At 46.4% G+C, this 15,570-nt stretch overlaps 1 protein-coding gene across 6 annotated transcripts in view; it reads left to right on the forward strand.

The window, feature by feature from the left end:
- Nucleotides 1-15,570, forward strand: part of SLC4A5 (solute carrier family 4 member 5) — a 118,090-nt gene that overhangs the window by 86,964 nt on the left and 15,556 nt on the right. For 3 of the 6 annotated variants that reach the window (XM_074940365.1, XM_074940366.1, XM_074940368.1), the window contains exons 17-25: nucleotides 1,790-1,851; nucleotides 3,849-4,049; nucleotides 5,638-5,751; nucleotides 6,501-6,614; nucleotides 8,053-8,214; nucleotides 9,371-9,567; nucleotides 11,533-11,605; nucleotides 13,253-13,321; nucleotides 15,325-15,498. In XM_074940365.1, the coding sequence (XP_074796466.1) occupies nucleotides 1,790-1,851; nucleotides 3,849-4,049; nucleotides 5,638-5,751; nucleotides 6,501-6,614; nucleotides 8,053-8,214; nucleotides 9,371-9,567; nucleotides 11,533-11,605; nucleotides 13,253-13,321; nucleotides 15,325-15,498 (1,166 nt within the window). The remainder of the gene's footprint in view (nucleotides 1-1,789; nucleotides 1,852-3,848; nucleotides 4,050-5,637; nucleotides 5,752-6,500; nucleotides 6,615-8,052; nucleotides 8,215-9,370; nucleotides 9,568-11,532; nucleotides 11,606-13,252; nucleotides 13,322-15,324; nucleotides 15,499-15,570) is intronic. The other 3 variants (XM_074940367.1, XM_074940370.1, XM_074940369.1) reach the window with 2 other exon arrangements.

Raw genomic sequence — 15,570 nt, forward strand, 5'->3', positions numbered from 1 at the left:
AGACTACAGCTCCCATGATGAATCCATGCCTGCCAAAAGAAACCTCATGACTTTAACAAGTTCATCTGCAGCAGTGGGAAAATTAGGTTCAAAACCCATGTAAATTATGCATAGGGTTTTTTTTTTTCCAGTAAATTCATCCTTCTGCAGGGTATTCTTTAAGCAGGCAGTGGATGTTGCTTACAACAAAAATTCACAGCTCGTGTTCAGTTCCTACCTCTGAGTCATTCTGCCTCCTTTGGAAAGTCACTTAATCTCTCTGTGCTTCCCCATCTGTACAATGGGTGGAATAATACCGACATACCAAGAATGTTGCCACTTAGTTAAGCCCTTTAAAATCCTCCAGCAAAAGGCTCCAGAGAAGTGCTTTAAGTACCATCCTTAGTGCTGTGGTTTGGTTTTTCTCCATTCGGGTTTCCAAGTGTGAGAGAGTGCATTCTCTCGCCATCCATTTTCTCCTTGAAAAGGGCTGGGTGGGGTTAGAGAGGGGAAGCCTCTTTCTTGCAGCGAGAATCCAGGATGGCAACGGAAGAGATTCACCCTAGATGAGAGGTGACCTGTTGAGCAAAAGCAGCTTCTGGAGAGAGAAGGGTTTTTTCCCCAGCTTGTTTCTAAAAAGGTGGGCCCCAGTGGATCTCTCCAAACGCCACAAAGCTCTTACAGAAGGAGTGACCCTCTAAGAATGAGGGTAAGACCTGCTCCAGGAGAAAGAGACATTGGGTTCTCTCCAGCGCCCCCTCCCCCAGGAATGGCAATTCTTTCAGATGGATATCTTACCTTTCAAACTATGATCCCCTGCCCCATACCACATACAGAAAAGCGAAGGCTTTGAAGAAGGAACCGCATCTGCGTCATGCGTTCTCTGAATTGGTGGTAAGCACAACAGTATATGTTATAATGGCAGAGAACACAATGAACAACTGAGGGGACATTCAGCGAGCTGGAAGAGGGTGGCAGGGGGCATGGCTTGATTTGATTCGGGGGGGGGGCTCCCATTGGTATATATCCCTGGAAGCTACCAAAAAACCAAAACGGGTTCTGTGTATTTATATGGCCACTCTTTTCTTTAGGCTGAGAGGCAGTGCTTCTGACCGTGGCCTAGGTAGCAGCCGAATGTGGTCCATGGACCGAATGTGGTCATTTAAAGTGGAGGGGAAGCCCATTGACACCACAAATCCGAAGATGCCTGGGAGCTGAGTCGGAGGTCACGTGACCTAAGATGAAGTGTTGCACCATGGGACCTGTAGTCTCCATGGGCTGCCCCTCCTCGGATAACTGAAGGAAGATACAATCAATGTTCTTACAATTAAGTGCATCTCTCAGGCTCCTGGCAAGTTGCTAATGCAGCCCTCGGGGGTTACTTTCTGGTCTAAATGGAAGGCCACACACCGTATTAATCAGGGAGAAGTCGCTGCTGGAGTTAGAACCAGGGTTTACACTCTAGCTCCCAAAATCTGTGTTCTGCCCTTCGTGCTGGGTTTCACTCCTGGATCCCGTCCCCCTCCCTTCCCAACAGGTCTGTAATAATGTGCTTATCCTGGACTTCATTACATTCTTTCCCTTCCGTGTAGACAGAACTGTCTAAATGGCCCATAGCTGTGTGCGCCGCTAGGTAACCCTTGCTGGGAACTGAACACAGAGTTTTTTGCTCTCTCCTGGGAATGGAAGGGCGGTTACTGGTTCGAGCCAGCAGGGTCCGCTAGGCTTAAACAGGATTTCCATGCTGGGTTGAACTTGACTATTTGTTTTCATATATATAAAACCTTAATAACAAACCCCTTTTCTGCAGTGAATACAACATTGTTCAATGCTTCAGCTCCGCTGGCACCAAACAACACTAACATTTCTGTGGTAAGTAGTTTTGTTTTATGTATATTCAAGTAGGGAGTAGCCGAGCCCTCTGGATCCTTTCTTAGCCCAGAAAGAAAGGAAGTGGGACACATGGGGATCCACCAGTTAAATCAGTCACTCAGTCTTCTTCCAGGGATGCTATCAAAGCCTACAGCGATCTCTTTAGAAATCAACTTTTGAGTTATATGACTTGCCAACCAAATGAATTAAATCACGGCATGGAATTAACGTTCGGCTTTGGGGAAGGAGCGGAATGGGAACTGTGTGTCTCTTCCTTCCAGTTGCAATGGCCTGGCGACATCCCCTTCACGTGCCCAAGCAGGATATTATAAACCACCAAAGAACAGACTGCAGGCGAAGAATCCACAGCAGTGCACGCTGGGTTAGTTTAATCTCCCCTGTGTGTGCAGTGCAGGCATAATCAGTCAAGCACTTATAAAGCGTGTACCTCACCATTGAATGTGAGGCCTCTCTGTGCGCCTACTTGCACTGGCTTATTTAAGCCAGCGCAGACCGCTGTGTGGACACGCTTATTTCCATTTAAGAGCAGTTTATTTCAGTTGAATTTAAAGCTGTTCCTAGCTGACTTAATTGAAATTGAAGAGCCTGGTTTAAGCTGAAAAAAGACCCTCCACAGCGGTTTAATTCAATTTAAAATCACACTTTCAGTTAAACCAGTGAAACTGTGTGCTGCGGCTTCAGGAGCTCCCAACCACCTGGGACATGCACCAGAGCAAGGGTTTGTCTACGCACGGGTTATTCAGGAGTAGCTATTAGACTTTAAATTCACACCCTACCTTAGTCCTAGTTAACTTTCAAGTGTAGACAAGCCCTTAGAAAAGTTGCACCAGTTTAGGGCTTGTCTACCCTCACAAGTTAGAATAAGTAGAGAATCCAAGACCATGGAACAGATAGTTACTTTTATATTGGTGTGTATTTTACACTAGCCAAGATACGAACAATGGTCATGACTTTCAGAAGTTGTGAGTAATCCTGAGCTTGTGGGTGCCCAACTTGAGACACCTTAAAGGAGTCTGACATTCACAGGCGGGAGCTGAGCACTTTCCAAAAATCAGGCCCTTTTTAGCGGTCTCAAGTTGGGGAATCCAAAAGTCACTCGGCACTTTTTGAAAATATTTTCATATCTGGGCACCAGACAAGCACTGAATGCCTCATTATTAAGAGACATGGTTCTTATCTGGTTTAATTCCACTGAAGTTTAATGTCATGAAAGTGGTCACCCTTAACAACTTGCCAGTTTTGCCATTGGATAAAGGGATATTGTTACTTCTATTTACAGTTATCCATATACTTACTGTAGGAAATACATTGAATACTATGAATTCTGAGCCAAGTTCTTACGGGTGACTGTGATTATAGAATCATAGAATATCAGGGTTGGAAGGGACCTCAGGAGGTCATCTAGTCCAACCCCCTGCTCAAAGTAGGACCGATCCCCAATTAAATCATCCCAGCCAGGGCTTTGTCAAGCCTGACCTTAAAAACTTCTAAGGAAGGAGATTCCACCACCTCCTTAGGTAACGCATTCCAGTGCTTCACCACCCTCCTAGTGAAAAAGTTTTTCCTAATATCCAACCTAAATCTCCCCCACTGCAACTTGAGACCATTACTCCTTGTTCTGTCATCTGCTACCACTGAGAACAGTCTAGAGCCATCCTCTTTGGAACCCCCTTTCAGGCGGTTGAAAGCAGCTATCAAATCCCCCCTCATTCTTCTCTTCCGTAGACTAAACATCCCCAGTTCCCTCAGCCTCTCCTCATAACTGATGCGTTCCAGTCCCCTAATCATTTTTGTTGCCCTCCGCTGCTCTGTGATGCGTTGCTCTGTATATTTTATAGAGCACTTTAACTTTCCCCAGAATTGTAGTGGCGCTCCTAAGCAGTGCCATGTGACTAATTGCATTTGCCTGCACACGAGAATTGCTCAATGTATTAATAAGTATTTTGGTTTATTCTCTTCAACATTTCGATTCCAAGTACAATGCTATTAACGTAACAGCTCTGGACTGGACCCAGCTGAGTAAGAAGGAATGTCTAAAGTATGGCGGAAGCCTAGTAGGGAAATCCTGTAAATTTGTTCCTGACTTAGCCCTCATGTCCTTCATCCTCTTCTTTGGGACTTATTCCATGACTGTAACGCTGAAGAAATTTAAGTTCAGTCGCTACTTTCCTACAAAGGTAAGAAAAAATACAAAGCCCATGAAACCCATCTGTAGTTCAGTTTCCACCAAAACCTGTAAGCTGGTCCCTTTCGGAGAGACACGGGGAACTTGAAATACAGATCATGGCCTCCAGTCCTGCATTTGGATCTGCATGGACAGACTCTTATGCCTGGGTGTTGTCCCATCAAAGTCAGAGGGCTTCTCTATAGGCACAAAGGTCGACTCGGTCAGGTCTAATTGCAGGATCAGGGTCTTATTGAAGAAATGTGCGGGTCAGAGAGGGGAGGGGAGAATATGGAAAAGAAGAAGTAGAAGCATGCAAGATTTCTAGTTTGGGTGTTTGGGGTTGGTTTTGTTTTGTTTTTTATTATGAACATCTCTTTAGCTTGCCCCATGATTTGTAATTGGACACCTGTTCAAAGGAAATGTGCAATACAGTACAGAAGATTAATTTTATTTTATAGAAATCCATGCAAACATTTTCATATTAGCTTTTATCCTTCCCTTCCACACACTTTATTTTACAGCAACAAAATTCTGAGCTTAACCTATTCAGCAGGTGTCCTTTAGATTATTAAAATGAAAGAATGTTAAAATCCAGTATGCTGCTTGCTATGGATGTTCTTTGTTGGGTTTTGCATTTCACCTACTTTGGACAATGAAAATCTGTGAAGCCAGTTTTGCTTTTATTTATGGTCCATTTCACTTTTGGATGTAGCAATATTGGGCTGCAAACAGTGCATACTGCTTTCATTAGGATGCCTTTTTTGAGTTGTGGGAACATTTTTATTAGTCATAGCTTTCATAATGGCAAGTTTTTAACATTTAAAATTCAGGATAAATTTAAGATGCCCATATACTTTTCACTTCCCATTTCTGTGAAGTCTGCGTCTCTCTAAAAGATTCTTGAACTTTTTCTATGCAGTCAATTCATGTACAAGTAGCAGAATCCGAGCCACCACGAGCTGATATTTCTGCCAACTGCAGAATTACGAGGAATAGAGGCTGATCCATGTTTCTGGGTTTATTTTTTCTACATCTGACAAGTGAACGTTCTTGAAACTTTGCATTAACTTGCTGGAAAACTACAAGTTGCTGCCATTTAAAAACCCTCTTCCAGATTTCAGTTGAGGATTTGATGTTTTAATAAAGCAATGTGCCAATATTGCCAACCTGAAATCATAAGCTTTTTTTTTTTTTTTCAACTGTTTTGTTTTAATTTGCCTTCTGATTTGTGAGCTTTTAAGCTGCGCTTGGTCACATTTCCAAGCTTTTCTCCACAACCAGAAGGACTAGGAACATTTAAATGAAAGCTGAGAGTCTCACATATTCACATGACTCCAGGAGCTTGGGATTTAATAAAACCAGCATGTATTTTGAGACGAGCAATAAAATCACGAGAACTGGTAATGCTGATGTGGATGCTCTGACTTACACTAGTGCAAATCAAAAGTAACTCCTTTGACATCAACAGAGTTACACCTGTATGAGAAGGAGATCAGGCATGTGTGTCTCTTAATGTCCCCGTGGTGTACTGCATGCTTGGAGATCTGTAAACCACCCTGTTTAACCAGCCTTTCCCTCCCAACCCCATCTGCCTCCAGGTCAGGGCCTTCATTGCTGATTTTTCCATTGTCTTCTCCATTCTGCTGTTCTGTGGAATAGATGCCTGGTTTGGCCTGGACACTCCAAAGCTGCATGTTCCCAGTATAATTAAGGTTTGAATGTAGCAGTTTTGAAGTTCTTTCCTCTCCTGATTTCTGTCCCTTCCAATTCCTTTCCAGCTAACCCTTGAGACTGTCCTTCCAACAGCTACATTAGGAATGGGATGAAAGGGATTCAGTTTCCAAGACACTTTATTGGCTGATCTGATTTTTCAGTGGCGAAATTATTGGCAAAAACATTTCTTGAGCACCCCATCTCCCCCAGCCATCAAATTTATGGACATTGAACATCCAGCCTCAGTGATATATGTGCAAACATCACATAGAAGGAATTTTATCCCCTGGCACACAATATACATTGATTAGAGCAGGGGATGGGAAGGATGGGTCAGTGGTTAAGGAGCCAGGATGGGATTAGACCTGTGGTCAATTCCCTGCTCTGCCACAGACTTTTTATGTGACCTTGGGCAAATCACTTAGCCTCTCTGTGCCTCAGTTTCCCCTCTGTAATACGGGGATAATAGCATCCCCATTAAAGAATGGAAGGTGCTCACAAGGTAACAGTGTCCATATGAGTACCTTAGGTAGATATTAATGATTCACTCGGAAATGACTCCAACTCCGGCTGATGCAAGCTGATACTGATCTCAGTAGATACCCATTCCATTCCACTGTTGAAATGAATCGGCTAACACTGCGTCTCACACGAATTATTTTCATTCTCTGATTAATGCTCTAACTCCGCCACTTTTCTGCCTTTTCTTTGTGTTTGATTTGTGCTCTCTCTCTCTCTCTCTCTGTAGCTACGCAAACTTATTAGTGACTTCTCTATCTTCATGTCCATACTAATGTTCGTTGGTCTCGATGTATTGTTTGGACTGAATACTCCTAAACTGCAAGTGCCTACCGATTTTAAGGTAAAATCACTAGCGTCCCTTTCGAAGTATTCAGCTCTCTCTGACAAGATGCATATTGTTACAAATCTGCAGCTGTGTTAGGATGTCACAGTTAGTTATTATTGCTGTTAATTATTTTATGAGCATAGCGCCAGGGGGAGGGTGGGGAGAGTGGAAGGAACTGTCCTGTTCAGGGCACCGTCTTGCTAGGTGTCGTACAAACACAGAACAAAGGCACTGTCCCTGCCCCAAAGAGCTTACGCTCGAAGGGTATGTCTACGCTGTGGAGACTATTGGGGTACAGCTAGGTCGCCGAAGCTATGCCTCTCTAACCCCTTAAAGAAAAGGAGGACTGGTGGCACCTTAGAGACTAACCAATTTATTTGAGCATAAGCTTTCGTGAGCTACAGCTCACTTCATGGGATGCCTTCAGTGGAAAATACAGTGAGGAGATTTATATACACACAGAACATGGAAAAATGGGTGTTGTTATACACACTGTAAGAAGAGTGATCACTTAAGATCATACCCCTGATGGATGTAGCTATGTTGACCTCACTTTTAAGTGTAGACCAAGCCTAAGTATAAAGCTATGTCTACACTACAGACTTCTGTCGGGCAGGGATGTGAAGAGGTGTGATTCCAGACCGACAGCGTAGTGCCGGCAAAAGCCTCTAGTGCAGACACTGCGCTTTTACCACTCTAGCTTGCCTCACTCCTGTGAGGTGGTTTAACAATGCCAGTCCAGAGCACAGCTTTGCTGACCTAAGCAGTGTCTGTGCCAGGAGCGCTTTGCCCATATGGCATACCAGTATTCTTACACCAGGAAAGTGCTCCTAGTGTAGACGTGGCCTGTCGGGGCTAGTCAATGTTACACAGACTAGAGCTCACACACCTAACCAACATAGCTATGCTGCTAAAACTTCGTCGTGTGGACCGGGCCATGCAGTAGACAGATAGGGGAGCATGAGAAGCAATGAGACAATGCTTGTGACTATGCTCTGCACCAGGGTTGTTCAGAAAACCATGCTGAAATGGGGACAGACTGCCCGCAGCACTTCCGGCTGCCAAAGCCCAGACCCCTAGCACTTGAGCTAAAGGAGAATCCCTTGAATGTTAGTGGCACAGTGCCTGTGGCTATGACCCACATTTGAGCAATTCTAATTCCATCCAGTAGGGGGAAGTGATGTCCATACCTGCTAGCCAGTTCACCACGCTGTGATTGTGGGTTAGAACGGTTCTCCAGTGGCTCAGGAGGGTGGTGGTCAGTTCCCAATGCGGATTAGGTTCTGATTATCCTGGAACAAGATTACACTCACAACAGTCTCCGGTTTTTGTATTCTTCTAAGATTTCATACAAATTTGCCCAAATGCAATGGCATTTTCTTGAAATGTAATTTTTATGACCCAGAATCAGAATGCAGCATGCAATAACCCTTGCCTTGCTCTGTGTTTTTAGCCCACTCGCTTAGATCGAGGATGGTTTGTGTTCCCATTTGGTAAGAATCCATGGTGGATCTACTTGGCCAGCGCCCTTCCAGCTCTGCTGGTTACCATCTTGATCTTCATGGACCAGCAAATCACAGCCGTCATAGTCAATAGGAAGGAGCACAAACTGAGGGTATGGCTTTTAATAGTATCTGGAACTGGTGTAAACCTATTCAACAAACCACAGAACAGACAGAAACGGGGCCATCTTCTACCCTTGATTACACATGTGCTTCAACAGAAGTAACCGGGCACATGTAAGGATAGAATTTGGTGCTCTGTGGACATTGGAATCAATGCTTACCTCTCCGTTTGTTCATTTGAGGTGAGCTTCGCCCCTGGACAGGACTATGCTAGTCAAAACTAGGGTCTAGGTGGGATTCAAGAGGTTCATGAATGCTGTGCTGCTCTTTAAGTGTGGTGTGTCCTGGTGCCTTCTAAAGTGTGTTCTCTAGAGAAATGACTCTTAAATCTTGGAGCAATCTAGACAGACGATTGGGATTTGGGGTGTGAGCTCTGCTTTGTGCAGATTATCAAAGGGTGAACTAGCAAGGTCCTATTACAACAGAATTCCAGCGTAGCACCCACCATATGGCCACTAAAATTATGGCTGTTTTGTTTACCTCTTGGATCTTAATGCCAGGGATTAGCTGCAAAAACCGAGCTCTTTAATTATCAAGATAATAAGGTATGGGAGGGATATAAACCAAACTCTAACAGGAGGTCAGGGACGCAACTGCAAATGATTCCATAATTGTCCACGCAGGGCTATCTTACACCTTCCTCTGAAGCAGCGGATACTGCCCCGCTGTCAGAGACAGGATGCTGGGCAATGTGGACCCCTGGTTTGATCCAGTCTGGAAGTTAGAGAATCAGCTCTTTGGGGCAGGAGCTATCTTATTGTTCTGTTTGTATAGTGCCTGGCACAGCGGGGTCCATGACTGGGGTTCCTAGGAGCTGCAGGAATACAAATAAATCATAATTCCTGTGTTCTCCTCAAACTGGTTCTATTTTCAGGTGCAAAACCCTTACATTTCATTGGGGTTTTTTGGTGAAATTAGAGCACTTCTGAAATGTCAAGGGAGAAAAGCTCAGTCTCTGTAGTACTTTAGACAGGGATGTTCAAAGGCACTGAAGGGAGTTTGGTCTCCAACTTCCACTGAAACTCAATGGGAGATGGGTGCTGAGTTCCCTTGCTCTCCTCTTGAAAATCCCCCCTTGGGAGCGGTGTTAAACATTTCACACTCTGGAGCAGAGAGGATGGGGTCAGGCCCCCGTTGCCTAACCAGAAACCTGATCTGTTGCAGAAAGCAGCAGGCTATCACCTGGACTTGTTCTGGGTGGGGGTCCTGATGGCCGTGTGCTCGTTCATGGGGCTGCCTTGGTATGTGGCGGCCACAGTCATTTCCATAGCCCACATCGACAGCTTAAAGATGGAGACGGAGACCAGCGCGCCAGGGGAGCAGCCACAGTTCCTGGGAGTGAGGTGAGGGCTCTCACAAGGCCATGCCACTATCCGTCCGTTCACATCCAAGTCTAGTGTGCAGCTACCTTGGTTTGGAGAGCGGAGGCCGAGGGCGCCACGTAGCAGCATGCAGGTCGGGTAGGTTGTAATCCCGGCATGCTTCTAGATACAGAAATGGGAGCCACGTTTCCAGCACCTCAAGTACTTGTTATGGGCTATTCCCCAGAAGAGCTGTATTTTGCACCACCTCATTGCAGGGCAGTAAATTTTGGGTGCCTGCAAAGCGATTCCATTAAGGGCCTCTGGGTGCAATGGGCAGGGTGCTGCATGCAAACCCTTTTCCTCCCCACCTGCCCCAAATCTCTTTGCAGAAGGGGCAGACCTAAGTAACAGACCAGATTCTCCCCTGCCCTTTGTGCCTTTTGTAGCCACTGACTCCCATGCATAGCGGCTGTAAAACACCCCCAGACCAGAGCTCTCTGCGCTGGTGCTAGGTGTGTGTGGAACCCACTTCTTGCTCACTTTGCACCGGGGTAAACTGAGGTGTAAGGCATGTGGAGAATCGGGTCCAGAGGCTGGGCTGTGTTGGCAGTGTGTGTGGAGGAAGATGGGGGATAGTGGCCGGGGGGGATCCTGTAAAACAGGAAGGATGATAAGAAGTTCAGCCAAATTAAAATGGAAACCCCCTAATTCCCAAGCGCTCTCCATGACATCCAGCTCCTGCCCTGGACCACATGGACCATGAGCAGGAAACTCACACTAGTATTTCAGCCTATCCCTGGTGGGGTCCCCAAGCATCTGGTCTCTCCCTGTAGCTTCAGGTCTGGCAGCAATACCCCAACAGCCCCTGTCTCGCTGAGAGTAGATGTGTCACGATGGAGCATGGCAGAGGGAAAGACCCAGGATATACTGTGTGCCGGAGTGCACAAGGGGTTAAGTGCAGTGTGAGCCAAAGACACTGCCACAGATGTGGAGCCCTGCAGCTGTAGCAGCAAAATCAGGAGAGGCCCAGGGTTGGCTGAATTTTGTCAGATTTACCAAAGGACGCAAGCCCCTTCTTCAAAAGGAGGCGAAATCTCATCGAAAGTCAGTGGGACATCAGGGCTTTCGCTCTTTGAGCTAAACTCCTGCCTGGTGATGTGATGACTTTGGGATTGGGAGTGCCACGGAAGTGCTTTTAAGGCCCTCTAAAATGTTGCAAACTGGGGGGTTTGCAGGACGTGGTCTTGTGCCGGTGGGATCGAGGCAATCTCTGGATTTGTTTTGCCTAATACTGAATCCTCTCAAACGCTGCGGGTTTTAAAGTTTGACTCAGACCTCAAAGGTTATTGGGGTTTATTTCTCACAAAGAAAAGAATATGAGAGGGGGAGAGAAATTCAATAAAGAACTGGGTTGACAAACAGACCAGAGTAGGAGGGAGTTAAAGATCACACCAGGGAGACTGCAACAGGAGCAGAGAGCAGAAGAGAGGAATGTTGTAATGAAAACCTACCTAGAGGCAGGCTGGCTGGCTGTCTATCCCCATATATGTCCATCTGTCTAGATTCCTCTCTGTAGATATCTGGCAATATAACAGGGTCATCTTTAAAGGCCAGCGGGCCTGTGGCCAGCTTCAATTATCAGATCCAGCTGGAAGGGGTCAGGTGTTTTCTAAGAAGAGCTAAGAGAGCTCAGTTGGGAGGAGGGAGAGCTAGAGGTGGAGGTTAGTGCTTGTGGCAGGCACTGGAGTTAGGGGGAAGAGATGCATGGGGAAAGGCCCCTGGGTCCTGCGGCCTGCTTGGGTTGTGAGTTTTGTGTTTGAATGAATAAACCATGTTCTGGTGTTGGTCTTTCCTGGGCTGGGGAGACAGGCCAGCAGACCCATGCACACCCATTGGTTCTCAATGTCCCAGCCGTTCATTTCATCCTAGGAACATAAGGCAAACACAAGAAGTTGTCCCACCCCGACGCCGCATTTCACTCTGCCTGTCTTTGCTCTTTGCCAGGGAGCAGAGAGTCACCGGAATCATTGTCTTTGTCCTGACTGGGATATCGGTCTTCCTGGCTCCAATTCTGAAGGTAAAATTTCCTCTTTCTACTTCACACAACATTCTTCACTGCACAGTTTGCTGATGAAGGCCCAGGGGTCCAGTCAGCATTCAGATACCTATAAGACACCAAGCAGAATACAGGTCTGTGCTGAACCAATGGCCCAATGAGGTATTGTTGGATTACGGTGGAAAGCTCTTCTTCTTTTGCCTTCCGGATAACTGTGCCAGAGAAGGGTCTCGGAATCCCACAGTATATTATCCCATGCACTAGATTGTAGCCTGGCTCCCATTCCATTTTGACTCCATTTCTTGAAAGGGTAGGACATGCTCTCCTTTCTTGTGAAGTTATTGAGTTCTCTTTTAGACTGGCATGAAGTCCACCTAGACACCCCGTTGACAGGTAACTATTGGAACAAATTGGCCTCGCTATGCTATGTGCCATGGTCACTCAGAACTTCATGTGAAGAGAACACAGATCCTTCTTCTCCTTGCCACTTGAGCTAAAGGAGAATCTTCTTTAGTGATATAGGGCCTATGACACACAGTTGTGCAGTTCTTTCTGTCTCATAGAAGAAACACTAATCAGTTGACCATAATAGTAATAGTCTCTTCTTGATATATGAGTACCAGATAAATTCAGGATGGCTTTGACTATTACAGGGTTTACAAATGAATGTTAGCAATTATTTTCAGACAGTTACCATCAGATTTTCTAGGTCCTGTACAAACAGCAAACAGTGATCCGAAATGTAGTAAAACATTGTGGCCCTTGGTAGCTCACTAATGCAGTGGCAGATTAGCCCCTGGGCCAACAGGACCCATGCCCAGGGGCCCCGGGCCAATTGGTGGGCCCCGGAAAAATAGGTGCCCCCACCCACCAACCTGCTCCCCGTCAGGAGCACGGGAGGGAAGGGACGGTCCCAGAGCCCAGGGTCCAGCCTGAACCCGAAAATCTGCGCTGCAAGTTTATAGCCCCTTTTAAAGCCCCATAGCCCAAGCTCTGCTGATCTGGGCCAGCCTCAGCTGTGCCATGGGTCTTTTATCATAGTGTAGATCTGTACCCAGTAACTCAGTTCTGGGAACCTCAGCAGAGTGTCACATTGGCAGATGGTTTAGGGGGAATTCAGGACTGGGAAGGTGTTGGGGTCACCCAGCAAAAAGGAACTGGGCAGTGGGAGCCAGGGGGTAACTTGTGTGCTGGCTGTCTGTGTCAGGGCTCTGAGCTATACCAGGATAGCATTTTACGGCACCCAGAGTAACAGGGCAGGTGGTGACACGACCCCTTACAGGTGTGGCTTGACCTCCCCAAAACGTCAGAGCAGTATCCTGTTTGCTCAGCTCAGATGTGGTCCACTTCAAGTCAATCACAGTAGAAACGTTTGAAAAGGGGAAAAAACCTCCAAATGTAGGGCTCAATTGAGACTTTAGTAAGGGAGAGCGTGTGGCTGCATCTCCCCAGAAGCAACCCTGGGCATTCGTTGTGCCTCTTCTCTATATGGTATTTGTAGTACCCGGTCACTACAGCATCTATCTGCTTGATTGTGGACCAGCGTCGTTTTTCAGTCAGGATTTCCCCCGGATGTCGTTCTGGACAAACACTGCTAGAAATGTCCTTTCTGCAGTGGTTCACAGGAGACATCTAAGCACCGTGTGCTTGTTTTTCCTCTGCCCACAGTATATTCCGATGCCGGTGTTGTATGGTGTCTTTCTCTACATGGGAGTTGCCTCTCTGAATGGCATTCAGGTAAGAATTTAATCTGTGTTACTGAGCTTGTTCCCTTCATGTGCTGCTACCATATTCCCAGTCCCCATCTTTATGCTCCTCATCTGTTTACACCACTTTGATAAAAACTGACTCGTCTATTGCTCAGACCAATGCTATTAGCTGCAGAGGAAACTGAATGGACCCATGGGCAACCTCCTATATGGTTAAGGGTGGAATTGGGTCCTTCCAATTGCTAGAGAGATCTGTAGTCAAGGGGAGGCTCGGAGCACTGAGAGTAAATGAGATACACTTCTTGGGACCTCTGTCCATTTTAGGGTTTGGCCCATCAGCATAGTATCTGAGCATTTTCCACATAAGGAAGATTGGCTATAAGAGAATTTCAGGGAGTCTGTGGCTCTTTGCCCTTCCTCAGTTATAGAAAGCTCTGCTTGGGGGAGAGGGAGAGGGCAGTGGTTGATGCTATGAACATCATTCTGTTTATGGTGGAAAAGCTTTCTCAAATCCCTCTTCCCTTCCGGCGTATAATCCACCCCTCCCCATCAGCTGCAGACTTGCCTTGCATTGGAAACTGACACAGAACCTGGAGACCGAGTGAAGGTCCTACAAAGTGCAGGGAGATTGACTCATCCAGACACATGGTTTATTGCCTGACTGATTAAGGGCTCTTCCTGGAAAGGAGAGGCTGAAATTTAATCAGGCCATATTTTGAAATTACTAAAACGTTGAGCTTGAAAAGAGCCTTTGGCTCAGGACCAAGAGTTGGCCATTCTAAGAACATTCTGTGAGCGCCGCTGGATTTAGCTGGCTGTGGACCCATGGATGCAGCAAAACCCTCCGTGGGAATCACGCCCTCTTGCTTCACTCTGAGCTCTGGAGGGTGGTGTCTGAATGCAGACGTCCCAGCTCTTGTGGTGCTCAGATACTGCAGTGATGAAGGGTGGATGGATAGAAGTGGGGTTGGGTCAGTTGGACAGGAGAATACACAGCAATTCCTTAAATGACCAGAATTTTTTGACATCCAATTCATGTTAACCCAAAGGATAATTTCAGTTTAAACATAGTGGGACAGAGTTTATCCCTGGTGTAATGTCACTGACTGTAATGGTGTTATCGGAAAGGAATTTGGCCCATGGAGTCTTAATCACGTTGGTTGGTTGGTTTGTTTTTGTTTTTGAAATGGAGGTTAAAGCTATATTTAAGCTAAAATTAGGCTCCAGGTTAATATGGTCTGAACTACAGAAACTATTTTAAGGCGGATGCTGTAGCTTTAGCTCCCGAGAGCATAAATACGAACTGAAGAGTTTGTTTGTGGAAACCACAGTTGAGTATTAGCACTGCACAAACAAGGAAAGATCATTTTCCTGGCTAATGCTTTATATAATTAGAACATGGGATTTCCAGAGCAGATCCCATTCCTGTCTCTAGCTGTGATCAATACCAGAGACTTCAGAGGAATGTAACCCCCCAACTCCTATCCAATAATTCACTTGGCCAGGCATGCAGTGATACATTTGGCAGGGAGGTAGTCAGGGGCTGGATTTCCTTCCTGACCTCTAGTGACAATCAGTATATGCCCTGAAGCATGAGGTCTAATTACCCAGTCTTACCATGTGCAACCACAAACTGGATTGCAATGACCCTCTCCAGTTGAGAGCGTATTGTGTAAAAGATACAAAGAACTGATCTAGTTCAGAAGGCATTATTCAGGGGGAGCTCTCTGGCCTGTGTAATGCAGGAAGTCAGACTAGCTGATCACAATGGTCCCTTCTAGCCTTGAAATCTGTGTAGCAGCCCATTGGGCTAGAGCTGAAGTCCTCATTCAGGCAAATCTCCCATTGGACTTAATGGGAAGTTGGCCTAATTTTGGGCCAAGTAAGGACCATTCTGAGCCAAAACCTTTGGCAGGTGTCTGTGCAGCACCCTTCTCTCCAGCCAGCTCTTGACAGTTGCTCGTTTCAGAGCCAAGCCCAGCTCAGCCTTTACTTGAGGATGGCAAATAACTCACGCCTTTTCCTTGGCAGTTCTGGGACCGCTGCAAGCTCTTCCTGATGCCAGCCAAGCACCAGCCTGACTATGCCTTCCTTCGCCACGTGCCGCTGCGCCGGATCCACCTCTTCACCCTGGTACAGATCGTCTGCCTAGCTATCCTCTGGCTCCTGAAGTCCACTGTGGCGGCTATCATCTTCCCTGTGATGGTAGGACAACCACACAAACTCGGGGGTTCCTCGGGACAGCTGGTGTGGGGAGGGGGTGAGCAGCTGGGGTCC

This window comes from Natator depressus, chromosome 26, assembly GCF_965152275.1.
Source record: "Natator depressus isolate rNatDep1 chromosome 26, rNatDep2.hap1, whole genome shotgun sequence".
Taxonomy (NCBI): domain Eukaryota; kingdom Metazoa; phylum Chordata; order Testudines; family Cheloniidae; genus Natator; species Natator depressus.